This window comes from Mizuhopecten yessoensis, unplaced genomic scaffold, assembly GCF_002113885.1.
Source record: "Mizuhopecten yessoensis strain PY_sf001 unplaced genomic scaffold, ASM211388v2 scaffold1595, whole genome shotgun sequence".
Classification (NCBI taxonomy): Eukaryota; Metazoa; Mollusca; class Bivalvia; order Pectinida; family Pectinidae; genus Mizuhopecten; species Mizuhopecten yessoensis.
In genome coordinates, this window is record NW_018404125.1 from 1,360,599 (window position 1) to 1,381,708 (window position 21,110).

The 21,110-nt window shown below is 38.9% G+C and overlaps 1 protein-coding gene across 4 annotated transcripts in view; it reads left to right on the top strand.

The window, feature by feature from the left end:
* LOC110466115 (dynamin-binding protein-like) overlaps positions 1 to 21,110 on the top strand; it is a 49,358-nt gene that overhangs the window by 20,706 nt on the left and 7,542 nt on the right. For all 4 annotated transcript variants that reach the window (XR_002464694.1, XM_021522463.1, XM_021522457.1 and 1 more), the window contains 10 exons: positions 3,783 to 3,906; positions 4,061 to 4,152; positions 4,943 to 5,092; positions 5,756 to 5,861; positions 7,520 to 7,650; positions 11,103 to 11,207; positions 12,867 to 12,998; positions 13,387 to 13,527; positions 14,655 to 14,840; positions 19,494 to 19,670. Coding sequence is in view for 3 of the 4 variants with exons in the window: in XM_021522463.1 (XP_021378138.1) it covers positions 3,783 to 3,906; positions 4,061 to 4,152; positions 4,943 to 5,092; positions 5,756 to 5,861; positions 7,520 to 7,650; positions 11,103 to 11,207; positions 12,867 to 12,998; positions 13,387 to 13,527; positions 14,655 to 14,840; positions 19,494 to 19,670 (1,344 nt within the window). In the remaining variant the exon portion in view is untranslated. The remainder of the gene's footprint in view (positions 1 to 3,782; positions 3,907 to 4,060; positions 4,153 to 4,942; positions 5,093 to 5,755; positions 5,862 to 7,519; positions 7,651 to 11,102; positions 11,208 to 12,866; positions 12,999 to 13,386; positions 13,528 to 14,654; positions 14,841 to 19,493; positions 19,671 to 21,110) is intronic.

Here is a 21,110-nt window from a genome sequence, read left to right on the forward strand (position 1 = left end):
CTGGAATGAAGGGCTACCAAGCTTGTTCAAATAAATGACCTTGCCTTATATTCAAGGTCACAGGGGTCAAATATTTTTAAAACCTTTAAAAAACTTCTTCTGAATAACTGAGAGGCCTAGGGTGATGATATTTGGCCAGTAACATGCTTGGATGAAGGGCTATGAAGTTTGTTCAAATAAATGACCTTAATTCATTTTCAAAGTCACATGGGTAAAATATGTTAAAATCTTTATACAACTTCTTCTGAATAATCAAGAGGCATAGGATGATGATATTTGGCCAGTAACATGCTGTGATGAAGGGCTACCAAGTTTGTTCAAATGAATGACCTTCATCTTTTTTCAAGGTCACAGGGGTCAAATATGTTTTTAACCTTTAAACAACTTCTTCTGAATAACCAAGAGGCCTAATATAATGCCAGTAACATGCTGGGATGAAGGACTACCAAGTTTGTTCAAATGAATGACCTTGACATATATATTCAAGGTCACAGGGGTCAAATATGTTTAAAACCAATGACTTCTTCTTAATAAGCAAAGGCCAAGAGTGATGATATTTGGCCATTAACATGCTGGGATGAAGGACTACCAAGTGAATGACCTTCACCCTATTCAAGGTCACAGTGGTGAATAGATATTTAAATCTTTAAATGATTTGTTCTGTATAACCAAAAGGTTTAGGGTAATGATATTTTGCCAGAAGCATGCTGGGTTGGAAGACTAAGACTCATATATTTAAATCTTTTAATAGGTTCTTATGAACCAAACACTGATATTCTGCCTGTAGCTGTATTTTAGTCAACATTTAAGATTACAAGTGTGAGATTAATACCAGGTGAGCGATGCAGGCCCATTGGGCCTCTTGTTTTCAATTAGAATATAGCTTGAGTGAGTCTAGGTCCACAGCTAGATACAAGCAGTAATTATATACAGGAGTTATCTCCCCTGATAATTTCTAAATGTTTGAAAGAATAAATAATTTTAAATAAATCGCATTGCAACTGCTTTATTTCTCATATTTTACATTTTACATTTTAATACCAGAATCCCTTGATATATATATAATAAGAAGTTCTAAGGATCAGTTTGCAATTTATTAATTGATGTAAGATCTTGATGGTACTATGTATTGTGAAAGAGTGCTTAGAAAATACACAATGCTCTTACACTAGAATATAATAGGATAAATAATGAAGGCAGGCAGATACTCTGCCTCTATATCCATATCTTATATATTTATAACATATTTCAGAAATTATTTTTCATTGTTGTTCCCTGATATTTCTTTTTGGCCAGCCAAATGATTGTATTTCAGCTCAACATTCCTTGAAGGATTTTGAGTTTCAGTGTTCGAAGGTCAAGGTCACTGATATTTTTTTTTGAAAATCTTTAAAAGTGCTCAAATGTCTTCATTCCTTGAGGTATTTTGATTAAACTTAAAACATCTTGAAGGACTATAACATCTAGGATCAATAACAAGGTTACCATTTACTATATTTTGTGAGTCATTGTAAGCTATCTAGCGTCTTCGTCAAACTTCCTTTGGCATCATTTGTTTTGTATTGATCAAAGTTGAATAATGAAGGGTCTGTATCACTTGCCATGTCTTAAGTTGTTTTACAACAATAATTGCAATTATGGAACAAGTTATAAACAACATAAATAGCACAGAGGGGTTCTCAAGTGTAATGTTATTGAAAACTAGAAAATCCAGAGATAGGTTTTCCCATGCCTTTTCACATTTAAGTTAAAAAATTAAACATTAACTTAGTTGTGAAAGGTGAGTGTTGTAGTGTTATAGCATGTCAGCTAACCACTGTTAGAATGATGCAGATCTTATTTCAATGTAAGAAAGTATATAACACCATATGGCATTCGATGGGCGTATATTTTTCCGCCCCGCGGTACTCTTGTTTACAAATGTAACATAGTTACATGACTCATTGCTCTTGACAGTTTTCGGTGCTAGACATATTTTCTTTCTCTATGAATTTCTTCAATGTTTGACCTATTTCTGTTTGACCTTTTTTCCTTGTTTGACTTATTTCTAAATTACATAGCTCAAAGAAAGTTAAGGAAAATCTTCAAGATCTTTGTATTTTAGTACATGTACCAGTAAAAATATTTTATCAAATTTGATCTGGATTATTCTCAGGCCAAGGAACAGGGAGTTGGAAAGAAGGGATGAGCCCAATAGGGGAAATATAGCATCATAGGTTAGCATCATTGTGCCAAGGGCCTCGATGTTGTATAAACAGAGGACGTGAGGGAGCTATTTACATTTTTGACCTATAACCATGTTTGGCCTGTTAGTCAGGAGGCACGGAAGTCTAGTGGTAGGACGCCATGACCAAAGGGTTGCAGGTACGAGTCGCGGCACGGCACTGTGTTGTATCTTTGTATCTTTGAGCAAGATACTTTACTCCGCTTGTTCCAGTATACTCATCTGTTAATGAGTACATGGTTGGGCAGTGCTAGAATTGTTGAATGCTAGCTGTGAGCGCCAAAATGGCAGCACCGGCTGTACGCTCCCAAGGGAGTTAAGAAAGATATTGGCTGGTTGCACAGGACCTATAACCACGGATAATAATTTGTGAAATGCTTTGAGACGACCTACAAACTAGGTTGTGATAAAGTGGTATATAAAAACCTCAAATTATTATTATTATTAGCTCACCCGGTGCGAAGGACCTTAGTGAGCTTAAGCCGTGTCGCAGCTTCCGTTGTCTGTCCTCCATCGTCGTCGTCCATCGTCGTCGTCAACTTTTTCTTTAAAACCTATCTCCTTCTAAACGCCAAAGAGGATTTCAATCAAATTTAGTCTGAAGCATCACTAGGGGGGGGCAATCATTTCTTAAATAAATGAGGTTGTTTCGACCCCCGGGGCCAGGGAGGCGGGGCCCTGAAGAGGAACTTAGCTAAATTTGCTTTAAAATGCATCTCCTGCTAAACGCCAGAGAGGATTTTAACCAAATTTAGTCTGAAGCATCAGTAGGGAAGGGCAATCATTTCTTAAATAAATGAGGTCGGTTCGACCCCAGAGGCCAGGGAGGCAGGGTCCCGAAGGGGATCTTACCTAAATTTACTTTAAACGCATCTCTTCCTAAACGCCAGAGAAGATTTCAACCAAATTTGCTCTGAAACTTCATTGGGAGAAGGCAATCATTTCCTTAATAAATGAGACTGGTTCGACACCTGGGGCTAGGAAGACCGGGCCCAAAACAGGAAAATTACCTAATATTTTGCTTTAAGACGCTAATACCCCCTAATTGCCTGAGTGGATTGTACACAATTTGGTCAAAAACATTATTGAGGAAGAACAAACATTTATTAATTTAATGAGGTTGATTTGACCCCTGCGGTCCTAAGAAATGGTACATCTAGATTATCATATTCTATGGTGTAGTTTTCATAAATTGTTAAAAATTGGTTTCTAGGTTAATAAAGCCTTATAGTTGAATGAAAATTAAAGTACTGTCTAATTACACCCTGTAATATAACATATTACTTATTTTAAAATCTGTTAACATGGTAACTCAATGGAGGCCCCTGATTAGTTGAAAGTCAGATATTGTGGTCCCAGTTGGGTTAGAACATAGATCTTGTCTGGTTTTGAGGAAATTTCATATAAAGATGCACTAATGCATTCAGTTGTAATGACTTAAATATAAAACAGGTGAGCGATACAGGTCCAATGGACCTCTTGTTATTATTAACATATTTGACCTATTAACATGTTTGGCCTGTGTACATGTTTAACCTAGATCTGTGACTTGTTTTAGCACCTTGATGTAGATATTGAGCTGATATTTGGGAACATGGAGGAGATTGCTGAGGTGTCACAACGGTTGCTAACAATGATGGAGGAGGCAGTCTGTGCTAGAGAGTTCCAGGATATCATTATAGGTTTGTTTGATATACGTAGTTCTTCAGGTGGGAGTGATGACAAAGGTCAAGTTTAGATCTTAGAGCTAGAACAAAAAATATAATGATACTTGTTCAGTATTCTTGATGATGTATACCATTTGGTCAAAGATAATTGTTTATTTTAATATCTCAGGTCCATGTTTCACATCACTGGCAGAAGATATGAAGAATGTTTATGCGCCATACTGTCGTAACCATGACGATGTTATCATGGTCATGGAACGTGTAAGTATCCATAGCCAGAGGAAAATTAATAACTTTTTCAAAATAAATCTTGTATGTTGATAAGCAAATAATGTTTTTCTGTATACAATACAAAACGATTGCTGTTGTACCATACAAATCTATTGCTGTTGTACCATACAAATCTATTGCTGTTGTCCCATACAAATCTATTGCTGTTGTACCATACAAATCTATTGCTGTTGTAACATACAAATCTATTGCTGTTGTACCATACAAATCTATTGCTGTTGTACCATACTAATATATAGCTGTTGTACCATACAAATCTATGGATGTAGATATACCATACAAATCTATTGATGCAGACAAACCATACAAATCTATTGCTGTTGTACCATACAAATCTATTGCTGTTGTACCATACACATCTATAGCTGTTGTACCATACAAATCTATTGATGCAGACAAACCATACAAATCTATTGCTGTTGTACCATACATATCTATTGCTGTTGTACCATACAAATCTATTGCTGTTGTACCATACAAATCTGTTGATGGAGATATACCGTACGAATCACCATACAAATCAATTAGTGTAGACATACCATACAAATGTATTGATGTAGACATCCATACAAATGTTTAAATGTACCATACAAATCACCAAACAAATCAATTAGTGTAGACATACCATACAAATGTATTGATGTAGACATCCATACAAATGTTTAAATGTACCATACAAATCACCAAACAAATCTATCAATGTAGTATACTATAAAAAGTACCATACAAAGCTATCACCATTCAATTAATTTTGTTACAGTACCATACAAACCCATCCATTAATGAGTACTTTGAGAGAATGCTGGACATCCTACGTGAACAGAGTGTCGTGTTTGATGTGGGAGCTCTCCTTATTAAGCCTGTACAGCGTATCCTCAAATATCCCCTCCTGCTGAACGAACTCATCAAGGTAAACTATATATAGGTATCCTTAGAAATCACCTCCTGCTCAATGAATTCATCAAGATAAACTATATACAATGTATAGGAACCCTTAGAAATCCCCTCTCCTTTCAGCAATATTAATGTTTCTTTTATTTACCCCTCAAAACAAAAGTTCTAGCAGATTCCGCAAGTACGTATGTTACACTTTTTGTCATCGCTCTACTGACTTCATTCCTTAACAGAATTTCTTGAAACTTCTTACAACTGTTCAGTATGATAATACCTTGAACAATTTCGCCTTTCATGTTTCTAGGTTGAAGGTCAAGGTCACTGTTACTATTTTTAGCTCTACCGACTTCATTCCTAAACAGAATTTCATGAAACTTAATACAAGTGTTTGGTATGGCAATGCCTTGAACATCTTCTTCTTTCGGGTTTCTACGTTGTAGGTCAAGGTTACTGTTTCTATTTTTAGATATGTATTTTTATCGTCGCTGTAGCGATTTCATTTCCTCATACATATGTCACTATGTGTGAATGGAAGGAGATATGTATCACTTGTGATGCCTTGTTTAAAATAATATTTTATGAGTTTTCACTCTGGAGATCATTTAGAGAATAATCATTTTGGTTCTGATAGACTATTTAGTAAGCAAACTCTGATGTTGTTTATATCTCTTGTTGACAGACAACAGAAGAGGGCCACAAGGACAAGTTAGAACTACTTGATGCCATCAACACCATGACAGATGTGGCAGCAGCTATCAATGAGTACAAACGCAGGAAAGACCTGGGTAAGACTGGGTTATATCTCTGAAATGTTTGTAACTTTAGGGGTGGAGAATAGCAGTTAGTTCACCTGGCATAAAGTGTTTGTGGATTTCAATGGTGCACCATCCTTAATTCTTCTTCAACGTCATGGTGCAGTGATTGTGCAGTCCTTTGTCTATCAATTTTGTTTTCGAATGCTTGCTTTTTGAAAACTGAATGATCCATATTGGTCCTAATATTTGGTAAGAAGATACCTAGGGCGGTACCTGGAATGGAGTGCTATGATGTTCCCTCCTATAATGACCTTGACCTACTTTTGATGTCACAGGGATCAAAAATGTTAAAAATTTGCAATAAATTCATTTAAAGAATGAAAAGGTCTAGCTCCATGATACTTTTATGTAAACCTGTAGTGCAAAGGTTTTTCTACTATATTGTGTAGATTAAGATCAACTTGGGCACTGATAAGGGCCAAAACTTAACGTCGCCTGTAACTTGTAGTTACCCTGTTGTCAGAACAATAGGACTGGATGGAGTGTACACCTAGTTAAGGTTAGGACATTTCACTGTCTTTGGGTAACCCCATCATTTGTGTCAAGCACATCTAAACATGTCCAAGTAATCCAGTGTTCTGAATGAACAAACAAACACATCCAAACATGTCCAAGTTATCCAGTGTCCTGAATGAACAAACAAGCACATCCAAACATGTCCAAGTTATCCAGTGTTCTGAATGAACAAAGAGGCACATCCAAACATGTCCAAGTTATCCAGTGTTCTGAATGAACAAACAAGCACATCCAAACATGTCCAAGTTATCCAGTGTCCTGAATGAACAAACAAGCACATCCAAACATGTCCAAGTTATCCAGTGTCCTGAATGAACAAACAAGCACATCCAAACATGTCCAAGTTATCCAGTGTCCTGAATGAACAAACAAGCACATCCAAACATGTCCAAGTTATCCAGTGTCCTGAATGAACAAACAAGCACATCCAAACATGTCCAAGTTATCCAGTGTCCTGAATGAACAAACAAGCACATCCAAACATGTCCAAGTTATCCAGTGTCCTGAATGAACAAACAAGCACATCCAAACATGTCCAAGTTATCCAGTGTCCTGAATGAACAAACAAGCACATCCAAACATGTCCAAGTTATCCAGTGTCCTGAATGAACAAACAAGCACATCCAAACATGTCCAAGTTATCCAGTGTCCTGAATGAACAAACAAGCACATCCAAACATGTCCAAGTAATCCAGTGTTCTGAATGAACAAACAAGCACATCCAAACATGTCCAAGTAATCCAGTGTTCTGAATGAACAAACAAGCACATCCATACATGTCCAAGTTATCCAGTGTCCTGAATGAACAAAGAGGCACATCCAAACATGTCCAAGTTATCCAGTGTTCTGAATGAACAAAGAGGCACATCCAAACATGTCCAAGTTATCCAGTGTTCTGAATGAACAAACAAGCACTTCCAAACATATCCAAGTTATCCAGTGTCCCTTGCGCTATATACTACATCTGTACAGGGATCAACTTTTGAGAGTGTCCTTACCTTTTGTCTCTCAAATTCCAGGGACTATTTTTTAAATATAATGGTGACTGTTCTACAATGATACTTCGTTGTTTTTGTTGACATGTATGTTTAGACACTGTCTGTCCATTACAGTTTACAAGTACAAGAAGATCACTGATGAAACCCTTGGAGACAAACTGGCCAAACTTAGCCTTCACTCACTGAAGAAAAAGGGCAGTCGCTTCAAGGGCCGACTATCGACATCTATAGGGCTGTCCCCACAAGTAAGAGAAAAGCATCTGCATAGCAAAATGGGTCAACAACCTTTATATATAAACCTATAAGGACTACATGTTGTATTAAGTCTATCAGACAACCAAACGAGCTAAACATTTATAAAGAACTAGATTTAATCTTACAGAAGAGATATCAACTATAAACTTGACAAATGCCTGTGGTATAAATATGATAAAAGGTGTACGCTAAGTATAACTATCCTCTGTGTAAAGTTGTTTGCTCACAGACTAGTGAAGGGCAGGTGTATCCACAATGTTCACCTATCTGACCCAACAGGTATCCACAATGTTCACCTGTCCAACCCAACAGGTATCCACAATGTTCACCTATCCGACCCAACAGGTATCCACAATGTTCACCTGTCCAACCTAACAGGTATCCATAATGTTCACCTGTCCAACCTAACAGGTATCCACAATGTTCACCTGTCCAACCTAACTATTATTGAACTTCAAAATACATTGTACAGTCTACATTCAAACCAACTCACAATAGAAGAGTATTCCTTAGTAATACTTATACTGATGTCCAACCCACTTCCAACTATAAACTAACAACACCTACTGCTGGCGGCAGTATTCCTTAGTAATACTTACTACATACTGATGTCAAACCCACTTCAAACTATAAACTAACAACACCTACTGCTGGCGGCAGTATTCCTTAGTAATACTTTCTACATACTGATGTCCAACCCACTTCAAACTATAAACTAACAACACCTACTGCTGGCGGCAGTATTCCTTAGTAATACTTACTACATACTGATGTCCAACCCACTTCTAACTATAAACTAACAACACCTACTGCTGGCGGCAGTATTCCTTAGTAATACTTACTACATACTGATGTCCAACCCACTTCAAACTATAAACTAACAACACCTACTGCTGGTGGCAGTATTCCTTAGTAATACTTACTACATACTGTGGTCCAACCCACTTCCAACTATAAACTAACAACACCTACCGCTGGTGACAGTATTCCTTGGTAATACTTACTACATACTGATGGCCAACCCACTACCAACTATAAATAACAACACCAACTGCTGGTGGCAGTATTCCTTAGTAAAACTTACTACATACTGATGTCCAAACCACTTCCAACTATAAACTAACAACACCTACCGCTGGTGACAGTATTCCTTGGTAATACTTACTACAAACTGATGTCCAACCCACTTCCCACTATAAACTAACAACACCTCCTGCTGGTGGCAGTATTCCTTAATAATACTTACTACATACTGATGGCCAACCCACTACCAACTATAAACTAACAACACCTACTGCTGGCGGCAGTATTCCTTAGTAATACTTAGTACATACTGATGTCCAACCCAATTCAAACTATCAACTAACACCACCTACTGCTGGTGGCAGTATTCATTAGTAATCCTTATACTGATGTCCAACCCACTATCAACTATAAACTAACAACACCTCCTGCTGGTGGCAGTATTCCTTAATAATACTTACTACATACTGATGCCCAACCCACTTCAAACTATAAACTACCAACACCTACTGCTGGTGGCAGTATTCCTTAGTACATGTAATACTTACTACATACTGATGTCCAAACCACTACCAACTATAAACTAACAACACCTACTGCTGGTGACAGTATTCCTTAGTTATACTTACTACATACTGATGTCCAACCCACTACCAACTATAAACTATCAACACCTACTGCTGGTGGCAGTATTCCTTAGTACATGTAATACTTACTACATACTGATGTCCAAACCACTTCCAACTATAAACTAACAACACCTACTGCTTGTGGCAGTATTCCTTAGGAATACTTACTACATACTAATGTCCAACCCACTTCTAACTAGAAACTAACAACACCTACTGGTGGTGGCAGTATTCCTTAGGAATACTTACTACATACTAATGTCCAACCCACTTCTAACTAGAAACTAACAACACCTACTGGTGGTGGCAGTATTCCTTATTAATACTTACTACATACTGATGACCAACCCACTACCAACTATAAACTATCAACACCTACTGCTGGTAGCAGTATTCCTTAGTAATAATTACTACATACTGATGTCCAAACCACTTCCAACTATAAATAACAATACCTCCTGCTGGTGGCACTATTCCTTAGTAATACTTACTACAAACTGATGTCCAACCCACTACAAACTATAAACTAACAACCCCTACTGCTGGTGACAGTATTACTTAGTAATACTTACTACTTACTGATGTTCAACCCACTTCTAACTATAAACTAAAAACACCTACTGCTGGTGGCAGTATACCTTAGTACATGTAATACTTACTACATACTAATGTCCAACCCACTTCTAACTAGAAACTAACAACACCTACTGCTGGTGGCAGAATTCCTTAGTCATACTTACTACATACTGATGACCAACCCACTACCAACTATAATTAACAACACCTACTGCTGGGGACAGTATTCCTTAGTTATACTTACCACATACTGATGTCCAACCCCCTACCAACTATAAATAACAACACCTACTGCTTGTGGCAGTATTCCTTAGGAAAACTTACTACATACTGATGTTCAACCCACTTCTAACTAGAAACTAACAACACCTACTGCTGGCGACAGTATTCCTTAGTAAGTATTACTAAGTAATACTGTCACCAGCAGTAGGGGTTGTTAGTTTATAGTTGGAAGTGGTTTGGACATCAGTATGTAGTCAGTATTACTAAGGAATACTTCCACCAGCAGTAGGTGTTGTTAGTTTCTAGTTAGAAGTGGGTTGGACATCAGTTTGTAGTAAGTATTACTAAGCAATACTGTCACCAGCAGTAGGAGTTGTTAGTTTGTAGTTGGAAGTGGGTTGAACATCAGTAAGTAGTAAGTATTACTAAGCAATACTGTCACCAGCAGTAGGAGTTGTTAGTTTGTAGTTGGAAGTGGGTTGTACATCAGTATGTAGTAATTATTACTAAGGAATACTGTCACCAGCAGTAGGAGTTGTTAGTTTGTAGTTGGAAGTGGGTTGGACATCAGTATTCCTTAGTACTACTTACTACATACTGATGTCCAACCCACTTCCAACTATAAATAACAATACCTACTGCTGGTGGCAGTATTCCTTAGTAATACTTACTACATTCTGATGTCCAACCCACTTCTAACTATAAACTAACAACACCTACTGCTGGTGGAATGATTTCTAAAGCAACAAAACTTCATGATATAAAGCATTGTTCTGTTGAGATGTTTCAATTGAGAAGTTACCCTCACCTCCGAGTCAAAATAACACTATAAAAATGGCTGGCTGCCAACCAGAAGGAACAGACAACTGACAACAAGACTTGATGTTATTGCTGACATGATGTGTAATGCATTATATTGCTTTGTATATATAATTATTTCCACCAACTCCAGTGATTGTCAGGGCTTGTTATAAACCTATTTCAAATTTCAGACTAAAGATGAAACCTTTGACAAAGAAGAGAGCCGTTTCAGGTTATTGGAGAAAATTGTGAGGATTTTTGTACGAGACATACAGGTGTACATGGAACAAGTTCAGGTAGGCATTAACGATGGAATCACAACCTAAACTTCTGGGTAGTAATCCATATGGAGCAAATATTGTTATATGAATTCATTCTTTTTATGGTAGCAGTGTACAGTAGCGTACGGTGGCAATGGGTGATATTTTTGTACAAAGAATAACCCCTGTAATATTACATGTATCAAAAGTTAAAAAAATCAGCTCTAAAATTGGCATATACATGATGAAGTGGACTATGAGGGCTTCACATTTAAAAAAAAAAAATCGAATTTGGCTTGAGACTACATTTTTGGCCATTTACGAATCGGTGTCTACACAACAAAAGCTAGCTTTCCATGTCGTCTATTTTTGTACTCAGCACATGTGTAAATATTGTGAAAAATCCAGTTTGCCGACCTATGCTAAAACGCGGGTATTTCTGTGACCGAGTAGGTGATATTTAATTTAAGACAGGTTTTAAGAAAAAAAATACTACTTGCGTGGGTCAAATATTTGGTTAAAAATCATGTTTTTTTGCATGGTTTTCACAAGTCCCGAATCTGGGGAAATCACTTTTTGAAAAACTATTCATTCTTCTAAAAAAAAACTATTCAAAAGGTAGTTTATAAATATATATATATATATGTAGGTGTGTTGTGCAGGATGAATCCGCTATCCATGTTTATTCGAGACATGCCCATTTATTTTTAGGGTCAAGTCATTTCTACTGTACTCTGCTACCTATGTAGTGTAATACAAACTCAATTTAGCTCATGACATCACTGTACATTTTCCTGATTGAGTGATCTACCGGATTATATAGACATCAGTCTTTATCATCTATGAGATGGTATTGAGCTGGTGAATTATACATCCCTGTAAGGTGTTATAGAGCTGGTGAATTATACATCCCTGTAAGATGTTATAGAGCTGGTGGAATTATACACCCCTGTAAGGTGTTATAGAGCTGGTGAATTATAAACCCCTGTAAGATGTTATAGAGCTGGTGAATTATACCCCCCTGTAAGATGTTATAGAGCTGGTGAATTATACACCCCTGTAAGNATATTTGGTTAAAAATCATGTTTTTTTGCATGGTTTTCACAAGTCCCGAATCTGGGGAAATCACTTTTTGAAAAACTATTCATTCTTCTAAAAAAAAACTATTCAAAAGGTAGTTTATAAATATATATATATATATGTAGGTGTGTTGTGCAGGATGAATCCGCTATCCATGTTTATTCGAGACATGCCCATTTATTTTTAGGGTCAAGTCATTTCTACTGTACTCTGCTACCTATGTAGTGTAATACAAACTCAATTTAGCTCATGACATCACTGTACATTTTCCTGATTGAGTGATCTACCGGATTATATAGACATCAGTCTTTATCATCTATGAGATGGTATTGAGCTGGTGAATTATACATCCCTGTAAGGTGTTATAGAGCTGGTGAATTATACATCCCTGTAAGATGTTATAGAGCTGGTGGAATTATACACCCCTGTAAGGTGTTATAGAGCTGGTGAATTATAAACCCCTGTAAGATGTTATAGAGCTGGTGAATTATACCCCCCTGTAAGATGTTATAGAGCTGGTGAATTATACACCCCTGTAAGATGTTATAGAGCTGGTGAATTATACACCCCTCTTCGATGGTGTCCAGCTGAAAGACAGCATTTTGTTTTCCTTAGGAGTCTATGCATTATCATGAAAGTCTGGTGGTCGATGTAGAGGATTTCTATGAGGAGGTTCCGAATGTACTCTTGATAGAGAAATACAAACAGGTCCACAACCTCATTGAAAGCCAGTTCCTGCCTGGATTTGTAAGTACACTCTTAGAATTTATCACATATGAAGCCATTGTAAGTTGTGTAGGTAATTTTTGTCCAAATATGTTCAGTTGAAGAGAACAATCAAGTAGGTATGCTCTATGTTGTTATTACTGATAAAACTGTTAATAAAATATTTGTTTGGTTCATTTTCTACTGATGTATTTCATATAAAACATGTGATGTATTTTACGGAATAAAGATGTTTGAAATTCAAGAATAAACTTGAAAGAAAGTTAAAGATAAATAAAAAATGCTTTAACTCAGGACTAATCTACTCTTTATGACTGTTGATTTCCAGGAATTATAAACACACAATATATTGTTGTTTACGAGGGAAATGTCTATGTAGTCATATTTGATTGTTATTTTTAATTGACAGGTGACAAGTGTAACAGATCAAGTTATCTCCCCTTTGGAGCGTCTGGTTCAGTTTTTCATAGCTCCAAACAAGGTGATACAGAAACGATATGACAAACTGCTTGACTATGACTCCATGTTACGCAAGTCTAAGGATGACAAGGTAAAATAAATTGGTTTATTGTTACTTGGTGGTGTGGCATCCATTATCTGTCCATCAAGTATAATCTGTCCATTCGGCATGAACTTTTCAAAAAACAAATTTTTCTCAATATTGTTGATGCATAAAGTCTTGATATTTGGCCTTTACCTTTCTTGGGTTGAGAGCTCTTACCTTGATATTTGGCCTTTACCTTTCTTGGGTTGAGAGCTATCACCTTGTTTATAAAAATGAGATGAATGGTGATCATGGTTGGCCTAATAGGATGATCTTGCCCCTTCTTGATGGTCACAATGGTCAGTTATATTCTAACCTCCAAACTTCTTATGATCTGTAAGGCCATAAGTAATTTTGTGTTATATGTTTTACTGGGAGGAATTGTTTTTTAACATTTAAATAAATTTATTTATTGTGCTTTGTGCTCTACTTTGGAATAATTATACTAGTTTTGTAAGAAACTTATATTTTAGTATAAGGCATTTATTGGAGTCTAACAATATGACGCAATGGTTTTTTTTCAACCAAATTTGAGGATTTGGGGTGAATATTGCATGTAAACACGCTAGTGAGCTGAGTTGGTTTTGATACCATCTCTGGAGTGGTATTCCCTTGCTTTCCCTGATGTATTGAAAATGACAGGCAAAGAGGCACAATTGTCTTGTAGGTTTTAAATGAGTATGTTTTGGGCAATAACGTACATATGTATTGGTGTGTACACCTGACACAATCAATAAACATATATATATATAACAGTAAAGATGATATTCAGAATAAGATCAATCAACTTGGTATGAATAATAAATGCTAAGTTTGTTTTGTTTTGCGAGCTTTCCAAAATGTCTGTTTCTTTTGTCAAGCAAAGAGTGTATATGCCTGATGTCTCGTAAACGACTCATTAAGCCACAGTGTGCTGAATCAGTAAGGTCAGCTGTCAAAAGTCATAAAGATATTCTGCCAAATAGCACTCTGGAACTGCAGGCAGTCAGGAGGACGGGTAACATGTTGATCCATTCCGCCCTCTAATAATTAGTGGATGTTAAAATGGGATGATATGTTGTGTTTTTCTGTTAACTGTTGTAAGAGATCCACTGTGTCATTAAGGGTAATAGATTCTATTTCTCTCTCCCCAGTCACTTGAGAAGGCTCTGGGAACAACAAAGAAGGACTATGAGGCGATGAATGCCCAGTTACTAGATGAGCTGCCCTCCCTGTACAGCCTGTCACTAAGCCTGCTCCAGGACTGTGTGGCAGCGTTTGTCAGTGCTCAGCAGGCCTACGCTGATGATGTCTTACACAGGATGTCAGAACTTCTAGATGTAAGGCACACAATGGACTCCATGTCTTAATGAAGGAACAAATCAAATTGAAACCTTTTTTTTTCAAATTAGAATTTCATGTGAAAGGTTCCTACTCACCATTTCCAAATATAAAAATGTGAATATCGTCTCCCTTTATTCAGTTCAAATTGTAAATGAATATAAGTGCAGGTAATTAGCAAGAACGAAATAGAATGAAAAATGATTTTGTAATATGGTATATTTATTAGTCCCTGAATGTTACTACAGGAAAGGACTATAGTGTAGGTTTCTCTTTGTCAGTCAGTCAGTCAGACCCTGGTGAAGCCCATCACTCCGTGATAGCGGACAACCAGTTATTATTGGCAGCTGCCTCTGGATAAGTTACAACACTTTGTCAGTCTGGTAACATTACTACCCTGGTGTAGTACAGGGCACTTTGTCAGTCTGGTAACATTACTATCTTGGTGTAGTACAGGTACTTTGTCAGTCTGGTAACATTACTACCCTGGTGTAGTACAGGTCACTTTGTCAGTCTGGTAACATTACTACCCTGGTGTAGTACAGGGCACTTTGTCAGTCTGGTAACATTACTACCCTGGTGTAGTACAGGGCACTTTGTCAGTCTGGTAACATTACTACCCTGGTGTAGTACAGGGCACTTTGTCAGTCTGGTAACATTACTACCCTGGTGTAGTACAGGGCACTTTGTCAGTCTGGTAACATTACTACCCTGGTGTAGTACAGGGCACTTTGTCAGTCTGGTAACATTACTACCCTGGTGTAGTACAGGGCACTTTGTCAGTCTGGTAACATTACTACCCTGGTGTAGTACAGGGCACTTTGTCAGTCTGGTAACATTACTACCCTGGTGTAGTACAGGGCACTTTGTCAGTCTGGTAACATTACTACCCTGGTGTAGTACAGGGCACTTTGTCAGTCTGGTAACATTACTACCCTGGTGTAGTACAGGGCACTTTGTCAGTCTGGTAACATTACTACCCTGGTGTAGTACAGGGCACTTTGTCAGTCTGGTAACATTACTACCCTGGTGTAGTACAGGGCACTTTGTCAGTCTGGTAACATTACTACCCTGGTGTAGTACAGGGCACTTTGTCAGTCTGGTAACATTACTACCCTGGTGTAGTACAGGGCACTTTGTCAGTCTGGTAACATTACTACCCTGGTGTAGTACAGGGCACTTTGTCAGTCTGGTAACATTACTACCCTGGTGTAGTACAGGGCACTTTGTCAGTCTGGTAACATTACTACCCTGGTGTAGTACAGGGCACTTTGTCAGTCTGGTAACATTACTACCCTGGTGTAGTACAGGGCACTTTGTCAGTCTGGTAACATTACTACCCTGGTGTAGTACAGGGCACTTTGTCAGTCTGGTAACATTACTACCCTGGTGTAGTACAGGGCACTTTGTCAGTCTGGTAACATTACTACCCTGGTGTAGTACAGGGCACTTTGTCAGTCTGGTAACATTACTACCCTGGTGTAGTACAGGGCACTTTGTCAGTCTGGTAACATTACTACCCTGGTGTAGTACAGGGCACTTTGTCAGTCTGGTAACATTACTACCCTGGTGTAGTACAGGGCACTTTGTCAGTCTGGTAACATTACTACCCTGGTGTAGTACAGGGCACTTTGTCAGTCTGGTAACATTACTACCCTGGTGTAGTACAGGGCACTTTGTCAGTCTGGTAACATTACTACCCTGGTGTAGTACAGGGCACTTTGTCAGTCTGGTAACATTACTACCCTGGTGTAGTACAGGGCACTTTGTCAGTCTGGTAACATTACTACCCTGGTGTAGTACAGGGCACTTTGTCAGTCTGGTAACATTACTACCCTGGTGTAGTACAGGGCACTTTGTCAGTCTGGTAACATTACTACCCTGGTGTAGTACAGGGCACTTTGTCAGTCTGGTAACATTACTACCCTGGTGTAGTACAGGGCACTTTGTCAGTCTGGTAACATTACTACCCTGGTGTAGTACAGGGCACTTTGTCAGTCTGGTAACATTACTACCCTGGTGTAGTACAGGGCACTTTGTCAGTCTGGTAACATTACTACCCTGGTGTAGTACAGGGCACTTTGTCAGTCTGGTAACATTACTACCCTGGTGTAGTACAGGGCACTTTGTCAGTCTGGTAACATTACTACCCTGGTGTAGTACAGGGCACTTTGTCAGTCTGTTAACATTACTACCCTGGTGTAGTACAGGTACTTTGTCAGTCTGTTAACATTACTATCCTGGTGTAGTACAGGGCACTTGTCAGTCTGTTAACATTACTACCCTGGTGTAGTACAGGGCACTTTGTCAGTCTGGTAACATTACAACCCTGGTGTAGTACAGGGCACTTTGTCAGTCTGGTAACATTACTACCCTGGTGTAGTACAGGGCACTTTGTCAGTCTGGTAACATTACTACCCTGGTGTAGTACAGGGCACTTTGTCAGTCTGGTAACATTACTACCCTGGTGTAGTACAGGGCACTTTGTCAGTCTGGTAACATTACTACCCTGGTGTAGTACAGGGCACTTTGTCAGTCTGGTAACATTACTACCCTGGTGTAGTACAGGGCACTTTGTCAGTCTGGTAACATTACTACCCTGGTGTAGTACAGGGCACTTTGTCAGTCTGGTAACATTACTACCCTGGTGTAGTACAGGGCACTTTGTCAGTCTGGTAACATTACTACCCTGGTGTAGTACAGGGCACTTTGTCAGTCTGGTAACATTACTACCCTGGTGTAGTACAGGGCACTTTGTCAGTCTGGTAACATTACTACCCTGGTGTAGTACAGGGCACTTTGTCAGTCTGGTAACATTACTACCCTGGTGTAGTACAGGGCACTTTGTCAGTCTGGTAACATTACTACCCTGGTGTAGTACAGGGCACTTTGTCAGTCTGGTAACATTACTACCCTGGTGTAGTACAGGGCACTTTGTCAGTCTGGTAACATTACTACCCTGGTGTAGTACAGGGCACTTTGTCAGTCTGGTAACATTACTACCCTGGTGTAGTACAGGGCACTTTGTCAGTCTGGTAACATTACTACCCTGGTGTAGTACAGGGCACTTTGTCAGTCTGGTAACATTACTACCCTGGTGTAGTACAGGGCACTTTGTCAGTCTGGTAACATTACTACCCTGGTGTAGTACAGGGCACTTTGTCAGTCTGGTAACATTACTACCCTGGTGTAGTACAGGGCACTTTGTCAGTCTGGTAACATTACTACCCTGGTGTAGTACAGGGCACTTTGTCAGTCTGGTAACATTACTACCCTGGTGTAGTACAGGGCACTTTGTCAGTCTGGTAACATTACTACCCTGGTGTAGTACAGGGCACTTTGTCAGTCTGGTAACATTACTACCCTGGTGTAGTACAGGGCACTTTGTCAGTCTGGTAACATTACTACCCTGGTGTAGTACAGGGCACTTTGTCAGTCTGGTAACATTACTACCCTGGTGTAGTACAGGGCACTTTGTCAGTCTGGTAACATTACTACCCTGGTGTAGTACAGGGCACTTTGTCAGTCTGGTAACATTACTACCCTGGTGTAGTACAGGGCACTTTGTCAGTCTGGTAACATTACTACCCTGGTGTAGTACAGGGCACTTTGTCAGTCTGGTAACATTACTACCCTGGTGTAGTACAGGGCACTTTGTCAGTCTGGTAACATTACTACCCTGGTGTAGTACAGGGCACTTTGTCAGTCTGGTAACATTACTACCCTGGTGTAGTACAGGGCACTTTGTCAGTCTGGTAACATTACTACCCTGGTGTAGTACAGGGCACTTTGTCAGTCTGGTAACATTACTACCCTGGTGTAGTACAGGGCACTTTGTCAGTCTGGTAACATTACTACCCTGGTGTAGTACAGGGCACTTTGTCAGTCTGGTAACATTACTACCCTGGTGTAGTACAGGGCACTTTGTCAGTCTGGTAACATTACTACCCTGGTGTAGTACAGGGCACTTTGTCAGTCTGGTAACATTACTACCCTGGTGTAGTACAGGGCACTTTGTCAGTCTGGTAACATTACTACCCTGGTGTAGTACAGGGCACTTTGTCAGTCTGGTAACATTACTACCCTGGTGTAGTACAGGGCACTTTGTCAGTCTGGTAACATTACTACCCTGGTGTAGTACAGGGCACTTTGTCAGTCTGGTAACATTACTACCCTGGTGTAGTACAGGGCACTTTGTCAGACTGTTAACATTACTACCCTGGTGTAGTACAGGGCACTTTGTCAGTCTGGTAACATTACTACCCTGGTGTAGTACAGGGCACTTTGTCAGTCTGGTAACATTACTACCCTGGTGTAGTAAAGGACACTTTGTCAGACTGTTAACATTACTACCCTGGTGTAGTACAGGGCACTTTGTCAGTCTGGTAACATTACTACCCTTGTGTAGTACAGGTACTTGGTCAGAGTGTTAACATTACTACCCTGGTGTAGTACAGGGCACTTTGTCAGAGTGTTAACATTACTACCCTGGTGTAGTACTGGGCACTTTGTCAATCTGTTATCATTGATGGCCTGAATTAGTCCCAGACACTATAACTGGAGACCTCGATTATAGTCTGACTGTTTGGTGACCTCTGCTATTGTAGCCCTTTGAGATGATTTTTTTTCTTGATTATCTATTGTTGTTTTAGTTGTCGTCGTTGCTGTGTACAGATCACAGTGTGATGGATGTATTTAACCACAAGCACGTGTCTATAGTGGACAGAATGTCACTACTCTCCTTCATACCCAAGGGCTTCAACCCTCGCATGGAGCTTATCAAACAGGACAAGAAGGCTAAACAAAAGACAATGGATGTCGCAGACAAGGTAACAGGCACTGAATGATGAGCTGGCCTCTGATGGAGATCACAGACACTAAATCCCATCTCTCACACTAGATGACATGTGTGTCACACTAGATGACATAAGTCCCGCCAGATGACATGTGTGTCACACTAGATGACATATGTCCCGCCAGATGACATAAGTCCCACTAGATGACATAAGTCCCACTAGATGACATAAGTCCTACTACATGACATAAGTGCCACTAGATGACATAAGTGCCACTACATGACATAAGTCCCACTAGATGACTTATGACAGAAGTCCCACTAGATGACTTAAGTCCCACTAGATGACACAAGTCCCACTAAATGACATAAGTCCCACTAGATGAAAAAGTGCCACTACATGACATAAGTCCCACAAGATGACATAAGTCCCACTAAATGACATACGTCCAACTAGATGACATAAGTCCCCCTACATGACATAAGTCCCACTAGATGACATAAATCCCACTAGATGACATAAGTCCAACTACATGATATAAGTCCCACTACATGACATAAGTCCAACTAGATGACATAAGTCCCGCTAGATGACATCAGTGCCACTACATGACATAAGTCCAACTAGATGAAATAAGTCCCACTAGATGACATAAGTCCCACTTAATGACATAAGTCCCACTAGATGAAAAAGTGCCAATACATGACATAAGTCCCACTAGATGAAAAAGTGCCACTACATGACATATGTCCCACTAAATGACATAAGTCCAACTAGATGACAAAATCCCACTAAATGACATAAGTCCCACTAGATGACATAAGTCCAACTACATGATATAAGTCCCACTACATGACATAAGTCCAACTCTATAACATAAGTCCAACTAGATGACAAAATCCCACTAAATGACATAAGTCCCACTACATGACATAAGTCCCACTAGATGACATGTTTCCCTTTCACTTTAAACAGTTTAAACCAATATGGATAACCAATGAGTTATAGAGGGATAAAACAGCTGTATGGTGCAGTGTACTGGTAGGTCATTTTTGGCATGCTGTATCAATAACTAACTTTACAGGTGAAGTGTAATGTAACACATTGTCATAGGTGTGTCTTAATTTCATCCGACACAACATGACATATGTGTCACACTAGATGACATGTGTGTCACACTCAATGACACGTGTTACACTATATGACATATGTGTCACACTAGATGACATGTGTGTCACACTACATGACATATGTGTCACACTCAATGACATGTGTTACACTATATGACATATGTGTCACACTCAATGACAATGGTTACACTATATGACATATGTGTCACACTCAATGACATGTGTTACACAACATGACATATTTGTCACACTAGATGACATGTGTGTCACATTACATGACATGTGTGTCACACTCAATGGCATTTGTTACACTATATGACATATGTGTCACACTCAATGACAT